Source organism: Argopecten irradians, chromosome 2 (genome assembly GCF_041381155.1).
Source record: "Argopecten irradians isolate NY chromosome 2, Ai_NY, whole genome shotgun sequence".
NCBI lineage: Eukaryota > Metazoa > Mollusca > Bivalvia > Pectinida > Pectinidae > Argopecten > Argopecten irradians.
In genome coordinates, this window is record NC_091135.1 from 24,421,252 (window position 1) to 24,441,446 (window position 20,195).

At 35.6% G+C, this 20,195-nt stretch overlaps 1 protein-coding gene across 3 annotated transcripts in view; it reads left to right on the forward strand.

Moving 5' to 3' along the window:
• The window catches only part of LOC138314888 (polycystin-1-like protein 1), a 273,559-nt gene extending 253,364 nt beyond the window's left edge, over positions 1–20,195 (forward strand). For all 3 annotated transcript variants that reach the window (XM_069255496.1, XM_069255497.1, XM_069255498.1), the window contains 10 exons: positions 12,239–12,473; positions 12,690–12,791; positions 14,490–14,630; positions 15,139–15,273; positions 15,602–15,823; positions 16,425–16,592; positions 16,826–16,990; positions 17,456–17,604; positions 17,876–18,003; positions 18,380–20,195. In XM_069255496.1, the coding sequence (XP_069111597.1) occupies positions 12,239–12,473; positions 12,690–12,791; positions 14,490–14,630; positions 15,139–15,273; positions 15,602–15,823; positions 16,425–16,592; positions 16,826–16,990; positions 17,456–17,604; positions 17,876–18,003; positions 18,380–19,230 (2,296 nt within the window). In that variant the 3' untranslated portion in view covers positions 19,231–20,195. The remainder of the gene's footprint in view (positions 1–12,238; positions 12,474–12,689; positions 12,792–14,489; positions 14,631–15,138; positions 15,274–15,601; positions 15,824–16,424; positions 16,593–16,825; positions 16,991–17,455; positions 17,605–17,875; positions 18,004–18,379) is intronic.

The window sequence follows — 20,195 nt, forward strand, 5'->3', positions numbered from 1 at the left end:
ACATGAAGTTCAATTCATAGACTGAATTTAAAAGAATTCAGAATGCAATACTATTGCAATAGTAGTCTGCATTACTTAAACTATCCCAATAATGTTTCCCCCAATAGAAATAGTATTGCAATAGTAATCCTACCATTGAATGCCAGTCAGGATTACCAGAAACGGACTGAACTGGACAAAAATGAAGTACTTGCACAGCTTTGATACGATAGCAGTCTATCAATTAAAAGTCACTCAAAGTCTATGCGGGGCTATTGTTTCTATTGGTGATGGAATGACGTGAAAAGATTAATTATCCTGTGCTAGCGTTATTTCATCGCCATTATCGGGTAAAACGTGCTACGTGCATTAGTCCCATTGTCACGGACACTAGCAAAGGGAAGTAACTCAAAACGGACACTGCACTGCATATTTAACTATCCCAATAGTGTTTCCCCCTAATAGAAATAGTATTGCAATAGTAAAAATTGTAGGAACCGGACTAAAATGAAATACTCACAGAGGTTTGCTTCGAAAACAGGCTAACAGTTATTATCAAAAGTCACTTTTCCTCAATGCTATTCAATCAAAAACGGACACTGACATTGTTCTCAATGTCAGTGTGTTTAATCATGAATGGGACTAATTCACATACCACATGATACCTGATAACATTTGTGGAGGACCTATGTGTCTTTTGGTGATGGAATGAAGTCAAAAGATGATATCCCACACTAATGTTATTTCAGTGGTAAGATTACAAAGAATTATGTTCAATTACCACTAATGATACTAGTCCCGCACAAATGTTCATGGGTATCATACAGTTCATGAATTAGTTCCATTGTCACTGACACTAGCAAAGGGAAGTAACTCTAAACGAGAACTGCTCCAGATGTACGACATAAATTTCAATTGATAGACTGAATTTAAAAGAATTCAGAATGCAATACTATTGCAATAGTAGTCTGCATTACTTAAACTATCCCATTAGTGCCCCCCCTCCTTCCCCAATAGAAATAGTATTGCAATAGTAATCCTACCATTGAATGCCAGTCAGGATTACCAGAAACGGACTGAACAGGACTAAAATGAAATACTCACAGAGGTTTGCTTCGAAAACAGGCTAACAGTTATTATCAAAAGTCACTTTTTCTCCCATGCTATTCAATCAAAAACAGACACTGACATTGTTCTCAATGTCAGTGTGTTTAATCATGAATGGGACTAATTCACATACCACATGATACCTGATAACATTTGTGGAGGACTTATGTGTCTTTTGGTGATGGAATGAAGTCAAAAGATGATATCCCACACTAATGTTATTTCAGCGGTAAGATTACAAAGAATTATGTTCAATTACCACTAATGATACTAGTCCCGCACAAATGTTCATGGGTATCATATGGTTCATGATTTAGTTCCATTGTCACTGACACTAGCAAAGGGAAGTAACTCTAAACCAAAACTGCTTCAGATGTACGACATGAAGTTCAATTCATGGACTGAATTAAATAGAATTCAGAATGCAATACCATTGCAATAGTAGTCTGCATTACTTAAAATCTCCCAATAGTCTTTCCCCCAATTAAATAGTATTGCAATAGTAATCCTACCATTGAACACCAGTCAGTATTACCAGAAACGGACTGAACTGGACTAAAATGAAATACTCACAGAGGTTTGCTCCGAAAACAGACTAATAGTTATTATCAAAAGTCACTTTTTCTCCCATGCTATTCAATCAAAAACAGACACTGACATTGATCTCAATGTCAGTGTGTTTAATCATGAATGGGACTAATTCACATACCACATGATACCTGATAACATTTGTGGAGGACTTATGTGTCTTTTGGTGATGGAATGAAGTCAAAAGATGATATCCCACACTAATGTTATTTCAGCAGTAAGAATTATGTTCATTTACCACTAATGATACTAGTCCTGCACAAATGTTCATGGGTATCATATGGTTCATGAATTAGTTCCATTGTCACTGACACTAGCAAAGGGAAGTAACTCTAAACCAAAACTGCTCCAGATGTACAACATGAAGTTCAACTCATAGACTGAATTTAATAGAATTCAGAATGCAATACTATTGTAATAGTAGTCTGCATTACTTAAACTCTCCCAATAGTGTTTCCCCCAATAGACTAAAACTGCTAAAGATGTACGACATGAAGTCCAATTCATACACTGAATTTAATCGAATTCAGAATGCAATACTATTGCAATAGTAGTCTGCATTACTTAAACTCTCCCAATAATGTTTCCCCCAATAGAAATAGTATTGCAATAGTAATCCTACCATTGAACGCCAGTCAGGATTACCAGAAACGGACTGAACTGGACTAAAATGAAGTACTCGCAGAGGTTTGATACGATAGCAGTCTATCAATTAAAAGTCACCCCCTTGCATGCTATTCAATCAAAATCAAATACTGACATTGTTCTCAATGTCAATACTGACATTGTTCTCAATGTCAATGTGTTTGATCATGAATTGGACTTTTAAATTCATGTATGCCATTTTCGGTATCACGTGGTACGTGCATTAGTCCCATTGTCACGAACACTAGCAAAGGGAAGTAACTCAAAACAGACACTGCACTGCATATTTAAACTTTCACAATAGTGTTTCCCCCTAATAGAAATAGTATTGCAATAGTAAAAATTGTAGGAACTGGACTAAAATGAAATACTCACAGAGGTTTGCTTCGAAAACAGGCTAACAGTTATTATCAAAAGTCACTTTTTCCCCCATGCTATTCAATCAAAAACGGACACTGACATTGATCTCAATGTCAGTGTGTTTAATCATGAATGGGACTAATTCGCATACCACATGATACCTGATAACATTTGTGGAGGACTTATGTGTCTTTTGGTGATGGAATGAAGTCAAAAGATGATATCCCACACTAATGTTATTTCAGTGGTAAGATTACAAAGAATTATGTTCAATTTACCACTAATGATACTAGTCCTGCACAAATGTTCATGGGTATCATTTAGTTCATGAATTAGTTCCATTGTCACTGACACTAGCAAAGGGAAGTAACTCTAAACGAGAACTGCTCCAGATGTACGACATAAATTTCAATTCATAGACTGAATTTAAAAGAATTCAGAATGCAATACTATTGCAATAGTAGTCTGCATTACTTAAACTATCCCAATAATGTTTCCCCCAATAGAAATAGTATTGCAATAGTAATCCTACCATTGAATGCCAGTCAGGATTACCAGAAACGGACTGAACAGACAAAAATGAAGTACTTGCACAGCTTTGATACGATAGCAGTCTAATCAATTAAAAGTCACTCAAAGTCTATGCGGGGCTATTGTTTCTATTGGTGATGGAATGACGTGAAAAGGTTAATTATCCTGTGCTAGCGTTATTTCATCGCCATTATCGGGTAAAACGTGCTACGTGCATTAGTCCCATTGTCACGGACACTAGCAAAGGAAGTAACTCAAACGGACACTGCACTGCATATTTAACTATCCCAATAGTGTTTCCCCCTAATAGAAATAGTATTGCAATAGTAAAAAATTGTAGGAACCGGACTAAAATGAAATACTCACAGAGGTTTGCTTCGAAAACAGGCTAACAGTTATTATCAAAAGTCACTTTTTCCTCATGCTATTCAATCAAAAACGGACACTGACATTGTTCTCAATGTCAGTGTGTTTAATCATGAATGGGACTAATTCACATACCACATGATACCTGATAACATTTGTGGAGGACTTATGTGTCTTTTGGTGATGGAATGAAGTCAAAAGATGATATCCCACACTAATGTTATTTCAGTGGTAAGATTACAAAGAATTATGTTCAATTACCACTAATGATACTAGTCCCGCACAAATGTTCATGGGTATCATATGGTTCATGAATTAGTTCCATTGTCACTGACACTAGCAAAGGGAAGTAACTCTAAACCAAAACTGCTCCAGATGTATGATGTGAAGTTCAATTCATAGACTGAATTTAATAGAATTCAGAATGCAATACTATTGCAATAGTAGTCTGCATTACTTAAATTCTCCCAATAGTATTTCCCCCAATAGAAATAGTATTGCAATAGTAATCCTACCATTGAATGCCAGTCAGTATTACCAGAAACGGACTGAACTGGACTAAAATGAAGTACTCGCAGAGGTTTGCTTCGAAAACAGGCTAACAGTTATTATCAAAAGTCACTTTTTCTCCCATGCTATTCAATCAAAAACAGACACTGACATTGTTCTCAATGTCAGTGTGTTTAATCATGAATGGGACTAATTCACATACCACATGATACCTGATAACATTTGTGGAGGACTTATGTGTCTTTTGGTGATGGAATGAAGTCAAAAGATGATATCCCACACTAATGTTATTTCAGTGGTATAGATTACAAAGAATTATGTTCAATTACCACTAATGATACTAGTCCCGCACAAATGTTCATGGGTATCATATGGTTCATGATTTAGTTCCATTGTCACTGACACTAGCAAAGGGAAGTAACTCTAAACCAAAACTGCTCCAGATGTACGACATAAATTTCAATTGATAGACTGAATTTAAAAGAATTCAGAATGCAATACTATTGCAATAGTAGTCTGCATTACTTTAAACTATCTCCCAATAGTGCCCCCCCCCCTTTCCCCTATAGAAATAGTATTGCAATAGTAATCCTACCATTGAACACCAGTCAGGTATTACCAGAAACGGACTGAACAGGACTAAAATGAAATACTCACAGAGGTTTGCTTCGAAAACAGGCTAACAGTTATTATCAAAAGTCACTTTTTCCTCCCATGCTATTCAATCAAAAACAGACACTGACATTGATCTCAATGTCAGTGTGTTTAATCATGAATGGGACTAATTCGCATACCACATGATACCTGATAACATTGTGTTGGAGGACTTATGTGTCTTTTGGTGATGGATATGAAGTCAAAAGATGATATCCCACACTAATGTTATTTTCAGGATTTATGTTCTTATGTGTCTTTTGGTGATGGGAATTGTTCCATTGTCAAGTCAAAAGATGATATAAACAAAACTGCCCACACATGAAGTTCAAATGTTATTTCAGCACTGACTAATACTGAAATGCAATACAAGATTGGTTTGCTCGATAACAGCTACATTAAAACAATAAGTCACTTTTCCCCATGCTACTCAATCAAAAACGGACACTGACAACTGATCTCAAGTCCGTGTACGAGATCCATGAATGGACTAATTCGCAATCACAACATGATACTGAATATTTGTAACTTACGAATTCAGAATGCAGGAATACTATTGTCAATAGCAGTCTGTCCATTACTTATTTACTACTCCCAATAGTCTTAGTCCCCCAAGGACTATCGGGTATCATAGCTAATGAGATAGTTCCTACCGACATGAAGTCCAGTAACATACCAGTAACTCTAAACAGAACTGAGATCAAAATGCAATAACATGAAGTTTCAAATCATAGACTGAGTTTGCAAAAGAATTTAGAATGCAATACTATGCAATAAGTCTAATTACTTAAACTCCCCCAATAAATGTTTCCCCCAATAGAAATAGATAATGCAATAGTAATCCTACCATTGAACGCCAGTCAGGATTTACCAGAAAACGGACTGAAACTGAGACTAAAATGAAGTACTCTGCAGAGGTTTGATACGATAGCAGTTCTATCAATTAAAACGTCACCGCCCCTTGCATGCTATTCAAATCAAAATCAAATTACTGACATTGTTCTCAATGTCAATGTGTTTGATCATGAATTGGACTTTTTAAATTCATGATATCGCCATTTTCGGTATCCACGTGCTACGTGCATTAGTCCCATTGTCACGAAACACTAGCAAAGGGAAGTAACTCAAAGCGGACACTGCAACTGCATATTTAAACTATCCCAAATAGTGTTTCCCCCTAATAGAAATAGTATTGCAATAGTAAAAATTGTAGGAACCAGGACTAAAATGAAAATACTCACAGAGGTTTGCTTTCGAAAACAGGCTAACAGTTATTATCAAAAGTCACTTTTTCCTCAACATGCTATTCAATCAAAAACGGACACTGACATTGTTCTCAATGTCAGTGTGTTTAATCATGAATGGGACTAATTCACATACCACATGATACCTGATAACATTTGTGGAGGACCTATGTGTCTTTTGGTGATGGAATGAAGTCAAAAGATGATATACCCCACACTAATGTTATTTCAGCGGTAAGAATTATGTTCAATTACCACTAATGATACTAGTCCCGCACAAATGTTCATGGGTATCATACAGTTCATGAATTAGTTCCATTTGTCACTGACACTAGCAAAGGGAAGTAACTCTAAACGAGAACTGCTCCAGATGTACGACATAAATTTCAATTGATAGACTGAATTTAAAAGAATTCAGAATGCAATACTATTGCAATAGTAGTCTGCATTACTTAAACTATCCCATTAGTGCCCCCCCTCCTTCCAAAATCTCCATTGAATCGTCTTATCCCCCAATGAAGAAATAGTATTGCAAAAGTAAATCCTACCATTGAATGCCAGTCAGGATTAACCAGAAACGGACTGAACAGGACTAAAATGAAATACTCACAGAGGTTTGCTTCGAAAACAGGCTAACAGTTATTATCAAAAGTCACTTTTTCTCCCATGCTATTCAATCAAAAACAGACACTGACATTGTTCTCAATGTCAGTGTGTTTAATCATGAATGGGACTAATTCGCATACCACATGATACCTGATAACATTTGTGGAGGACTTATGTGTCTTTTGGTGGATGAATGAAGTCAAAAGATGATATCCCACACTAATGTTATTTCAGCGGTAAGATTACAAAGAATTATGTTCAATTACCACTAATGATACTAGTCCCGCACAAATGTTCATGGGTATCATATGGTTCATGATTTAGTTCCATTGTCACTGACACTAGCAAAGGGAAGTAACTCTAAACCAAAACTGCTTCAGATGTACGACATGAAGTTCAATTCATGGACTGAATTTAAATAGAATTCAGAATGCAATAACTATTGCAATAGTAGTCTGCATTACTTAAATTCTCCCAATAGTATTTCCCCCAATAGAAATAGTATTGCAATAGTAATCCTACCATTGAACACCAGTCAGTATTACCAGAAACGGACTGAACTGGACTAAAATGAAATACTCACAGAGGTTTGCTCCGAAAACAGACTAATAGTTATTATCAAAAGTCACTTTTTCTCCCATGCTATTCAATCAAAAACAGACACTGACATTGTTCTCAATGTCAGTGTGTTTAATCATGAATGGGACTAATTCGCATACCACATGATACCTGATAACATTTGTGGAGGACCTTATGTGTCTTTTGGTGATGGAATGAAGTCAAAAGATGATATCCCACACTAATGTTATTTCAGTGGTATAATTACAAAGAATTATGTTCAATTACCACTAATGATACTAGTCCCGCACAAATGTTCATGGGTATCATATAGTTCATGAATTAGTTCCATTGTCACTGACACTAGCAAAGGGAAGGTGTAGTATTGCAATAGTAAAAATTGTAGGAACCGGACTAAAATGAAATACTCAGAGGTTTGCTTTGAAAACAGGCTAACAGTTATTATCAAAAGTCACTTTTTCTCCCATGCTATTCAATCAAAAACAGACACTGACATTGATCTCAATGTCAGTGTGTTTAATCATGAATGGGACTAATTCACATACCACATGATACCTGATAACATTTGTGGAGGACTTATGTGTCTTTTGGTGATGGAATGAAGTCAAAAGATGATATCCCACACTAATGTTATTTCAGTGGTAAGATTTATGTTCATTTACCACTAATGATACTATTCCCGCACAAATTTTCATGGGTATCATATGGTTCATGAATTAGTTCCATTGTCACTGACAGTAGCAAAGGGAAGTAACTCTAAACCAAAACTGCCATTATCGGGTATCATGTGGTACGTGCAGTAGTCCCATTGTCACTGACACTAGCAAAGGGAAGTAACTCAAAACGGACACTTCACTGCATGTTTAAACTACCCCAATAGGAATAGTATTGCAATAGTAATCCTATCATTGAAAGCCAGTCAGGATTACCAGAAACGGACTGAACTGTTCTAAAATGAAGTACTCACAGAGGTTTGATACAATAGCAGACTATCAATTAAAAGTCACTCCCCCCCCCCTCATGCTATTCAATCAAAAACAAATACCGACATTGTTCACAATGTCAGTGTGTCTGATCATGAATGGGACTTTTTAATTCATGTACCATATGATACCTGAAAAAGTCTGTGCGGGGCTATTGTTTCTATTGGTGATGGAATGACGTGAAAAGATAAATTATCCTGTGCTAGCGTCATTTCAAAGCCATTATCGGGTATCATGTGGTACGTGCATTAGTCCCATTGTCACGGACACTAGCAAAGGGAAGTACCTCAAAACGGACACTGCACCTGACGTCCAATTCATAGACTGAATTTAAATAGAATTCAGAATCAATGCAACACTGTTGCAATACTATTGCAATTGTAGTCTGCATTAGGTAAACTTTTTCCCCCCTTACAATAGCAGTTGTAACCCTGGTCAATATTAGCAACAATATACCACTCCACTAGAGAGAACTTCTCTTTAGCTTGATCGATTGAGCAACAGACTAGTACGGTAATCCAGAGGTTCTGTGTTCGATCCCTGGCAGAGGCAGTGATTGAATTAATTATAAATCCTGCACCCTGTTACACAATAGTATTGCAATACCTGAGGTAGTTAAGTTTGTAGGGGATAGTCCTGCTTCCATTGAACACTAGTTAGAATAACCTGGAATGGACTGAACTGGACTAAAATGAAGTACTCGCAGAGGTTTAATATGATAACATACTAACGATTGTTATCAAGGTCACTTTTTCACCATGCTATTCAATCAAAAACAAACACTGACATTGTTCTTAATTGCAATTGTCAGTGTGTTTGATGATAGATTGTCATTGAGGGAAGTAACTCTAAACAAACACTGCAGCAGATGTACGACATGAGGTCCAATTCACAGACTTTAATTAAGTAGAAGTCAGAATGCAATTCCATTGCAATTGTAGTCTGTATTAGCTAGCCAATTGGGATTATGTGGCCATAAATAAGGTTCAATTCCCCTTTTATGGCCAATCAGGATTTGATGACAAATAAGAATGGCAGTAGTATTACAATAGCTAAATTTGCGTATTAATTCAATCAATTGATAATTATTATATCCTTCCCAACCCACTCCCTAGTCCCAGTTCTAGTCTGCCTGTTTGCTGCCTAACATCTATAATATTTTGGATGAATTTGAATATGGAAATGGTTTGTCAGTAACTTTGCATAGTGGTTGTTGCGTTTCATTTTATTGCTTATTGGTATATTCATTAGTGCTGCAACAATATGCTTCCCCCACGATACTATACGTGTTGCGATACTTGTCACACGATACGATACATATCACGATATGTATGAAAGAAAATTAATCTGTCAAAAAGTAAAAAATGTGCCACTCTTTCACTGTCGATTTTACCCCTTCTTTTTCAATAATATGGGCCGGAATGCAAAATAATTGCTTCCATATGTGTGATTTTAAAGTTGCAGGAGGTTCTTTAAATTCTATAATGTCTCAAGGTATTGGTTGGGCGTACCATGATAGGAAAAATATATGTGAACCCAACCTTGTAGTTTATACCGTAATATTATCGAGCTCGCATTTTATTGTTGCAGTACTTATATTCATATAAGTTACACATATATATTATACAATGTTCAGTGTGACACATTGTTTAGGGGTTCTGTGGTGTCTGCACATGTAGACTGGTAGACTGGGATGAAAGGCTACCAGGTTTGTTCAATTAAATGACCTTGACCTTCATTCAACATCACAGGAGTCAAATAAATTTAAATCTTTAATCAACTTCTTGTTAATACCAAAGGGTTATCTTAAGGCCCTTAGGACCTCGTTTAAAAAAGGCAATGCAATAAAAAAAAACTGCAGTTGTATAAATGAATATCAAAAAGCTTCATTAATTAATGTTAATTTAGTTAAAAATATCATATGATTTTTCAAGGCAACAAGTATTGTAAGGAAAAGTTTTAATTCTTCAGGAATATATCAACAAAAGACAGTTGGAAATTAATGAAGTTTTGTAGACTGTCAACATAAAATGAAATAAAACTTCACGCCACCACCTCTACCCTTATCCATTACGGCCAGGAAATTGTATGGTGTGTAATACTTATAGCTATAGAATGACTGTGGGGGATGTTGATGCAGGGGAAGGAGGGTGGGGCAGTGGACAGGACGGAGGCAATGAGGTGGGGATGGTGGTAATTAATTTTCAGACAATGTCTTTGCATATTTGCTTACCCCCAGTTCCATTTACACTTCCAATCGTTGAACAGAGCTTCATAATGAAACAATTGGGTTGTACAGTCATATTTTTTTTCCCATAACAAAAATCCTTGTGCTTCGTACAATGGATAATGGCAGACTAACACAGATAAGTAGTCACAAGTAAAGAGCTACAGGTATTAATCCTTTACTGGGCCTAGAACTCAGGTACTGAAATGTACTCACAGACACAAAAGGTAGAGGGAGAACAATGGGGAGTGGGGTGTATAGGGAAGGTGTGTATATCTATATAGGCAGTCAGTAACCTATTCTCATGTTCAGGATTTCTTATGAAAGCATAACAATTTTGTCTTTAAGAAATCTATGCTTTATATGTATGATATTTATTATGACAGTGTCTTCAAGGCTCTTTTCAAATATAAAATAACAAAAACAAAAAAAAAATAATGAAAAAAAAACAACAAAAAGAAGAAAAAAAATCACCAACAAAGTGCCCAAGTGTATTGTTTATTGATTAATCTGGAGAGAAAAAAAACTTAGGATTACTAAAACAGCTTTATATTGATAGATTTATAGGTGTTTATATCTTATGGATCTGTTAATGATCACCAAAACCACATGGCCATCTGAATGGTAGTATATGATTGGGTTACTGATTTAGTAATTACTGTGTGGTGGATGTGTCAGAAGTTGAAGGAATATTCACTAAAATTAAAAAAAAAAAATTAAAAAATCACAAGAAATTACCATTATATTTAGTATAATTACCCTATTTCTTATTTTTTCAGGGACCAATTCTTATGACCATGTCAGTGTTGTGAGAAATATAGCAAATGATATGTTCTCTGAAAACAGCTGGCTAAACTCTATATAGCATCTACTGATTCTCTGTGTGGACACGTTCCTTGTTTTGTGGTTTCTGTTAAACCTTAAAAAAACTGAATTTTCGTTTTATTAGCTCGCCTGGACCAAGGTGAGCTTATGTGATACTGCGGCGTCTGTTGTCCATCCTTCCGTCAATAATTGACTTCTTCTTCATAACCACTCGTTGGAAACTAAAGAAATTTGGCTGGTAGCATCCTTATGGGGCACTAACTTAAAGTTGTACAAATTATTGAACTGACCCCCTGGGGGCCTGAGGGGTGAGGCCAAAAGAGGCCAACTTTCTGTTTTCATATAAACAACTTCTTCTTTGAAACTAAGCATGGTATAGCACTCATATTGCATTGGTAACATCCTTATGGGATGGGAATTCATAATTGTACAAATGGTGGGACTGACCCCCCCGGGGGCCAGAGGGGCCAAAAGGTCAATTTGGCTATTTCCATATAAACGACTTCTCTTCTCAAACTATAAGCATTGGATAGCACTCATATTGCATTGATAACATCCTTATTGAGTGGGAATTCAAAATTGTACAAATGTATTAAGTTTGCTTTTTCAAATTGTATGAGTTTTTATGATAATTACTAAATAAACCAGGTGAGCGATACAGGCCCTCTAGGCCTCTTGTTATATATACATGTATATATATATATTAATTCACATTTGGTTATGGAATGGTAGATGTGATATAAACTTGTAAGACAATTGTTTGGTTTGATGTATAAGATTAAAGTCCCATTAACAGCCAGTGTCATTTAAGGACGGCCTCCCATGTGTACAACTTGTTGGGGTGTGTGAATGTGTGTAAATGTTTGGGAGGCAGCTGTATATTTGTGTTGTGTCTCCTTGTGATAGTGAAACTAAGACAGTAGTATGTTTGTTTAACACAAAATTATTTACAATAAATACCTGATCACATTGGTATTACTACTAACTAGTATTGTCACATCAATAGATAATTATTAGTCAGTGTTCTTGTCCAGGTCCACAGCACTAACTCAGCTAAAGGATCTAGAGTACAGAGGCTGGATAAGCCGTCACACTCGAGCGGTAATAGTGGAATTCACCTTATTTAATGCTCCAACGAATCTCTTCTCATCCGTCACACTCCTTATGGAAGTACCCCCAACAGGGGGCGCATTTCCTGACTACAGGGTGATGTCAACCTACCTGTACCGATACATGTCTGCCGCGGATAACTTTGTCATGGCTTGTGAGGTACGTCATGTAATAGCAACGTTTAAAGTGTCAAATATTACAGCATATATCAATATATAACAAATTTTCTATACATCTACATAAAGTATCTATCAATACAGTCTAGAGACGTAATTTAAACTAACATTGAAAATGTAACTCAGCATTCCAAATGTTTTATGCCAATAATTTCTATCTTATTCTCTGTATTTCATGAGACTTGTCTTTTCCTTTTAGTTGTTCTTTGTGATTTTGACATTGTACAAACTGAAGAAAGAGGCATGCGAGATGATCAAACAGAAGAAAAACTACATCCACAATGCTTGGAATAATGTACAGGTAATTAAATGTCACGATGCATGGAACAATGTATAGGTAATTACATGTCATGATGCATGGAACAATGTACAGGTAATTACATGTCCCGATGCATGGAACATTGTACAGGTAATTACATGTCATGATGCATGGAACAATGTACAAGTAATTACATGTCACGATGCATGGAACAATGTACAGGTAATTACATGTCATGATGCATGGAACAATGTACAGGTTACATGTCACGATGCATGGAACAATGTACAGGTAATTACATGTCATGATGCATGGAACAATGTACAGGTAATTACATGTCACGATGCATGGAACAATGTACAGGTAATTACATGTCACAATGCATGGAACAATGTACAGGTAATTACAGATACAATGCATGGAACAATGTACAGGTAATTACATGTGGAATAATGCAAGGTGATTACATGTCATGATGCATGGAACAATGTACAGGTAATTACATGTCACGATGCATGGAACAATGTACAGGTAATTACATGTCACGATGCATGGAACATTGTACAGGTAATTACATGTCACGATGCATGAAACAATGTACAGGTAATTACATGTCATGATGCATGGAACAATGTACAGGTAATTACATGTCATGATGCATGGAACAATGTACAAGTAGTTACATGTCACGATGCATGGAACAATGCACAGGTAATTACATGTCATGATGCATGGAACAATGTACAGGTAATTACATGTCACGATGCATGGAACAATGTACAGGTAATTACATGTCATGATGCATGGAACAATGTACAGGTAATTACATGTCATGATGCATGGAACAATGTACAGGTAATTACATGTCACGATGCATGGAACAATGTACAGGTAATTACATGTCATGATGCATGGAACAATGTACAGGTAATTACATGTCATGATGCATGGAATAATGTAAGGTAATTACATGTCATGATGCATGGAACAATGTACAGGTAATTACATGTCATGATGCATGGAATAATGTACAGGTAATTACATGTCACAATGCATGGAACAATGTACAGGTAATTACATGTCATGATGCATGGAACAATGTACAGGTAATTACATGTCATGATGCATGGAATAATGTAAGGTAATTACATGTCATGATGCATGGAACAATGTACAGGTAATTACATGTCATGATGCATGGAACAATGTACAGGTAATTACATGTCATGATGCATGGAACAATGTACAGGTAATTACATGTCACAATGCATGGAACAATGTACAGGTAATTACATGTCATGATGCATGGAATAATGTAAGGTAATTACATGTCATGATGCATGGAACAATTTACAGGTAATTACATGTCATGATGCATGGAACAATGTATAGGTAATTACATGTCCCGATGCATGGAACATTGTACAGGTAATTACATGTCATGATGCATGGAACAATGTACAAGTAAAGGTAATTACATGTCATGATGCATGGAACAATGTACAAGTAAATCCATGTAACAATGCAAAGTAAGATGTACAGATAATATTACACGTCATAATTTTTTTATATTTCAAAATGGTAGTCTAAAAACATAATAAGGTTTTAGACGAGACCGTGATTCAAACCCGGGACCCTCTAAATACTATAGCTAGATGCTCTACCAATTGAGCTACCTGGTTGATGGTGATCCTCCTGATTCAGAATCATTAGCATTGATAAATATGTTCTCTGTTTCAGTGTGTAATGGTGACTCTGTCTCTCAGTTTCATCGCCTGTTACTTGTACCGCTTTATGCTTGTCTGGGAAGCCTTAGAAAACATGCGGAGTACCTACTTTGAACAGTTTGTGGACATATCTTTCCTAGCTGTGTGGGACGAGGTAAGACGTATCCTATTCTCTAATGTATACACTGTATGTTAGTATCGGTCTACACAACATCACTATACAACAAAACAAAATATGAAATAAATAGCTATGAAATAATTACATGATAGAAGAGAGAATTTTCATTTTAAATTACAATTTGGAGAGCTGTCTTAATTTAAACTCAGCTACCATTTGTTTAGATATAAGTCACTGATTATTTTTTGCAGCCATATTCATGTCCTGTCCAATAGAGAAAATAGCTACATGTAAATGTTTCAGAAATACCTGGCAATTTGTATAAAGAGCAACCAAAAAACTATCCAGAAACTGATTACAATTTTCACTAACATCTAAATATTTTTTATAAGTGTAACGTGATGCTACCCAAATTAGTAGGCTACCCAAAATGGTACACTTTTAATATATATGAAACAGAATTTTCAGTTTACAATCTAATCTGACAGTAATTGTCCTGGATAAAAATCAAGGTGATCAGTAGTAACTGATTTACTCTTTGTAGATTCTGCGGGTTCATGTTGGAGTGATTTTGTTCCTGGTCTTCATTAAGTCTCTCCGGTTGCTACGTTACAACAAACTGTTTGCCTTATTTGGCAATGTGTACAGACGAGTACATAAAGAAATTAGCATATTCACTGTAAGTTTTGGTTCTGTAATGCTAATTTAGCTAAAATTAAAAAAAATTTCAAAGGAATTTTTCAAAATCAAATCATCTTCCAGTATATATTGGTAAATTATGTAATTATAATTAGGAAAAAAAAAGTTTGTATACAGCTAGAAAGACCAAATTCATAAAAAGAAGTGTCATACAATCATGATAAGTAGCCTAACTTTCTGCATCTCTGTTCACCTAACAGGTTACCATAAAACTTAATACTAATTAACTTGCTATTGATTTCAATTAAATGTAAAGAGTCTTTTTATACTGGTGATTTATTCTCTTTTCATTGTCAAATTTCCATCAGGCATTGTTTGTGGGACTGATGCTGGCCTTCTCCAGTCTGGGAATGCTGTTGTTTGGATCGTTCTGCTGGTCATTCCACAACTACTGGACAACGTTTTTTACGCTGATGTCCCTGATAGCTGGACACTACCACCACCCGACTGCTGAACATGCTACGTCTTACTTCCTGCGCGTCTTTGTCTTCTGTTTCTGTGTGTTCTTCACAGGGTTCCTCACCTCTTATGTAAGTTTGTCGACACATCTATACCTGTACAGCTGTTCTAAATCATACATAAAAATCTGAACACACTAAAAAATATATACAAATAAATATATTACAAAAATATATCAAATAATATTGCACTGCAATAAAGTGACTTTTATTATAAAGAAATTTACCAGTTCACTATTTAATTAATGAACCAGATCTTAATGTCTTATTCACTGTAACATAACACATGACTTCTATTATCATTTAAAATTTAGTTACTGCCTTCGCTAGAAATCAAACTCTAGACTTATGGATTACTAATCTGACGCACAACCTAACAAATAAAAGAGAAGTTCTCTATAGTCTAGAGGAGGTATATTGCAGCTAGTATTTCAGAACCACAGTTACATAACAAAAACAGTGACGCAGTAATTTGATACTGTTACTATTTAAATTGTTTTGAGATTCGAAACTACATTTGTATTACAAAATTTGATTCTATGATATTGTCATTGATACACTGATTTATACAATGCTGTATATTGACCTAGTTATCTCCAATGTTACAAAGGTAACATCACTCAAGTTGAAGTCAATATTGTTTCTTTTAATTTGCTCTTCTTTGTACTCGCAGGTCATAGCCTTCCTATCATTCCGATATCGAGTTTACCGGAGAAAACAAGGGGATATCCTGGTGTTGAATGGCCGAGATGCTGTGTTGTTTTACTGGAATCACTTTCTGACGTGGACTGGGATACGCTACGAACCACCAGTACATGAGCCAGAGAATGTACTGCCTGCAGTAAGGATTAGTTACTTATATTAAAACTCTGAATATGTCTTCTTAAATCAATTATAATAAATAAAAAATGAATAAGAAAAAGGTTTTAAAGAGCAATTTCAAAAATTTAAATAAAGGTCTCAGAATGAATTAAAATGTTTTAAAGTATTGTATAATTTAATCACAAAATCATAAATATTGACAGCAGACCCAAGATAAATATCTGATGAGAAGTTTCCTGCATTGTGTTACAGGAGTTTACCATGGTGGAGATTGAATATCAGGTGGATGAGCTGTTTTTCCGGATCAATGCCCTGTCGGGATTACACAGTCTGCCGGAGAAACCTACTGGATACCTGACGGACTCCGATGGAACTTATGGAGTTGGGGATGATGGTATTTCTAGTGGAGGTTCCGAGGTAAGTTGATATAGAATTATGGTTTGTCTTCATGCAAATATTGATGGATATAACAACACCAAACATGTGTATTTTATGTATTCATGAATTTTTCTCCTACAAGATACTTGTAACATACATTTTAACCTGGTTTAATATTAGATGGCAGGGCTGGGGTGGCTGAGTAGTAAAGATGTCCCGACATATTACCACATGCCCCCCCACTTCGGAGACACAAGTTTAAATCCCATTTGAGGCATTTGGCAGGTTCTGCCCTCTGGGTGGTGGTTTTTCTCAGGTTACTCTGGTTTTCCTCAACCATCAAACCAGGCATGTCCTTACACAACCTTGATTATTGATTAATAAGACGTAAAACTAAACAAACCAACAATAGATAGGAATTTGTATAACTCAAAGTGAGTCAAGCAAATCAAGGAATATCTTAATTTTAATCATGATACACATTCTAACTTGTATGTATTACAGATACAGCAGGGAGAAGAAGAGCGACTTGACCAGCGAGTCCAGCAGATCGAGGATTACCTTTACTCCCAAGAGCCATACTTGGCCCAGTTATTGAAAACAGACATCACAGATCCTGATCTGCTGTCTCAGGAAAAGGAGAAACAACTCAAGTACGCATCCAACTGTTCTTATAACCTTATGTTATCTTCAATCAATGTTCTTACATTAAAATTATAATACTTTACACTTATAATACAAAGTATTAAACGGCAATAGTATTTATTGATAATAAATTACCTTAGTATTATGAAACCTTACAATTTCATTCTTCCTACAATTAAAATACCTTACAATTATTTTGAGCAAACCTGTAATTCTGTTTTATTTGAAATATCCAATAAATCTTTATTATTAGAAAAATGAGGAATTGTGTTTTGATAGGTGCCACCTAGAGATGGAGATTTTCCGACAGTTACAGATTCAGAGACGAGACACAGATCCATCGTCCACATCAGCTGTCAAGTCTAGCAGCTCTCCAAGTAAAAGGGTGGAGATGGACGGAGCTAGAGGTATATTACACAGGGGAGATAAGCACGATAATGTATACAAATAGCTAGTTAATTATTTTCATAAGAATGATATTTTCATGATGTTGTAAGACATTTTATCGCGGAAATTTGATCCATTATAATCTAATTCTTCTAAAATTCAGTAAAATTCACAAAACATTTTGATGTATGCCATCTAGTTCGTCATGAATTTTCGTTTTATTTTAATACAACCAACTTGACACTTTCTAATAATGTACAGACCAGCTATAGTAATTTCTCTTTTCATTCTCTCTTATGTTGGGCTGTATCTGTTTTATCTAATTTGCTCAATCTATTTATGTAAACATCAATATCAAATCACCAGAGTTATTGTTACACATTGTACTATTTATAGGTAGAGTAAAAGATGGTGGTCTCGAGGATCAGAAGAAAAGTCTGTATTCCTACGCTCCTCTGGAGGAGTCCAACTCTAATGAAAGTTGTGACCTTGACACTCAAACTAGCTCTTCCTCTAATCCTGAATCGCCAAAGGAACATGACAAGAATCCTACAAGGGGAAATGTTGAGAAACAAGTGCGGGTTTGTCAGACAGATAAATCGGGATCTCAGTCATCTGATTCAGACAAAGGCTTGTTCTCTAAGGGTCACGGTAAAAGTGATGTGAAACAAAGAAAACCAGAGCCCCCACCGAAACCGACATTTATTAACCATAGTCTAAAGGATGCTGTAGCCCACGATGCATCCCGCTCCGGGGCAATAGGAAGTCCTGCTCTTCGACAGTTACGATCAAGTCTTAATACCATAGAGAGGCTGTCCTTCAAGGGAGATAATAGTGGTAGCAGCTTTACAACTGAGTCAAGTTCTGGATCGGAGCAGGATGCTATTCATGGCATGCAGAGACCACTTGGAAAACAGCGTAATTTACGGAAGACAAAATCTCGTGGGAAAGGTAAAGGTTCTGTAAACCTGACAGGAAGTCTGCTGGACGAGTTGGATACAGAAGATAAAGAGGAACTAGAACGGTATGAGTTTGAAATCCAAAATATGGATGATCAAGTAGAACAAGAGAATTGTAAACAAGACCAAACAGACTCCACCAATAAAACATCTTGTGACAAAAGGCAAAGTGATAAAGAACCAATCATAAAGCAAGAGACAGTCAATGAAAATAAAGAGGACGATGCGAGATGTTCAGTGAAAGATTCTATAAAAGCTTTTGAGAAACGCACAGGAAATAGTTCATAATCAGTCAAATCATCATTTTAATTATCATATTATCATTCATAAATCATTGCTATCTATATCCTGTATCTTTATGATACAATTCGCCTGAATTTATTAAATGGCATTTTAAAATGTAGGAGTAGACATAAAGTATTACTCTTTCTTACAGCTAAAAATTCTGTTTAGTATTTAATTTGTCTGTGATGTACATAACTTCGTCCAATTACATAAATTTATCAACAGCATATCGGTTTTTTCTGTCAGCATAGTGACTAAAATTAAATTTTAGTAAAAAAAAATCTTTTTGTTGGTATAATGTATGGTTATAATTTTATTGCATAGCAATTACTTATGTTTACTATGCTGTTCAATGAGGTAAGACAGACCTTCTTTGGTCATCAGAGGCCAGATGTTCATCTAATGATGTCATCTCATACCTACTGTGATGTCAGCAGCTGATGAAGAAATGAAGTAAGCCTGTTAGTGAGAACGTCACCTTAGGAGACCATAGCTATAGGTGTGCAGTACACATAGTATTCTGTCGTTGAATATTACAGAGTTAGCTCCCTTGCGGGTAGGTATCCATTGTTAAGTCATAATTCTGTGAGCATCGTTTTCTCCGAAATCTATGATGTTACACTAGCAAATAAATGATGTCACAATCAATACCTACCTGCATTGGAAGATAACTCTGTTATATGCAAATAGAGAATATCAGCTTTGGTTAAATCATTAGAATCAAAGTTTTAAAAAAAGTTGAAAAAGTATTACATGTATATCGTTATCATATCATCGTAGTTCATTTTAATTTGGATTATTTATACATCTAATTTTATATACTATCCTGTCATACAGGCTGTAGGTATGTATCTTCATCTTTATGTTGACTTTGTCATCAAATGACAATAATTCAGACATTTTTTCTTCATTGGTGCTTTTTAGAGTCTTTACAATAATATTAGAATAAAACTTCTATTTAAAAACAA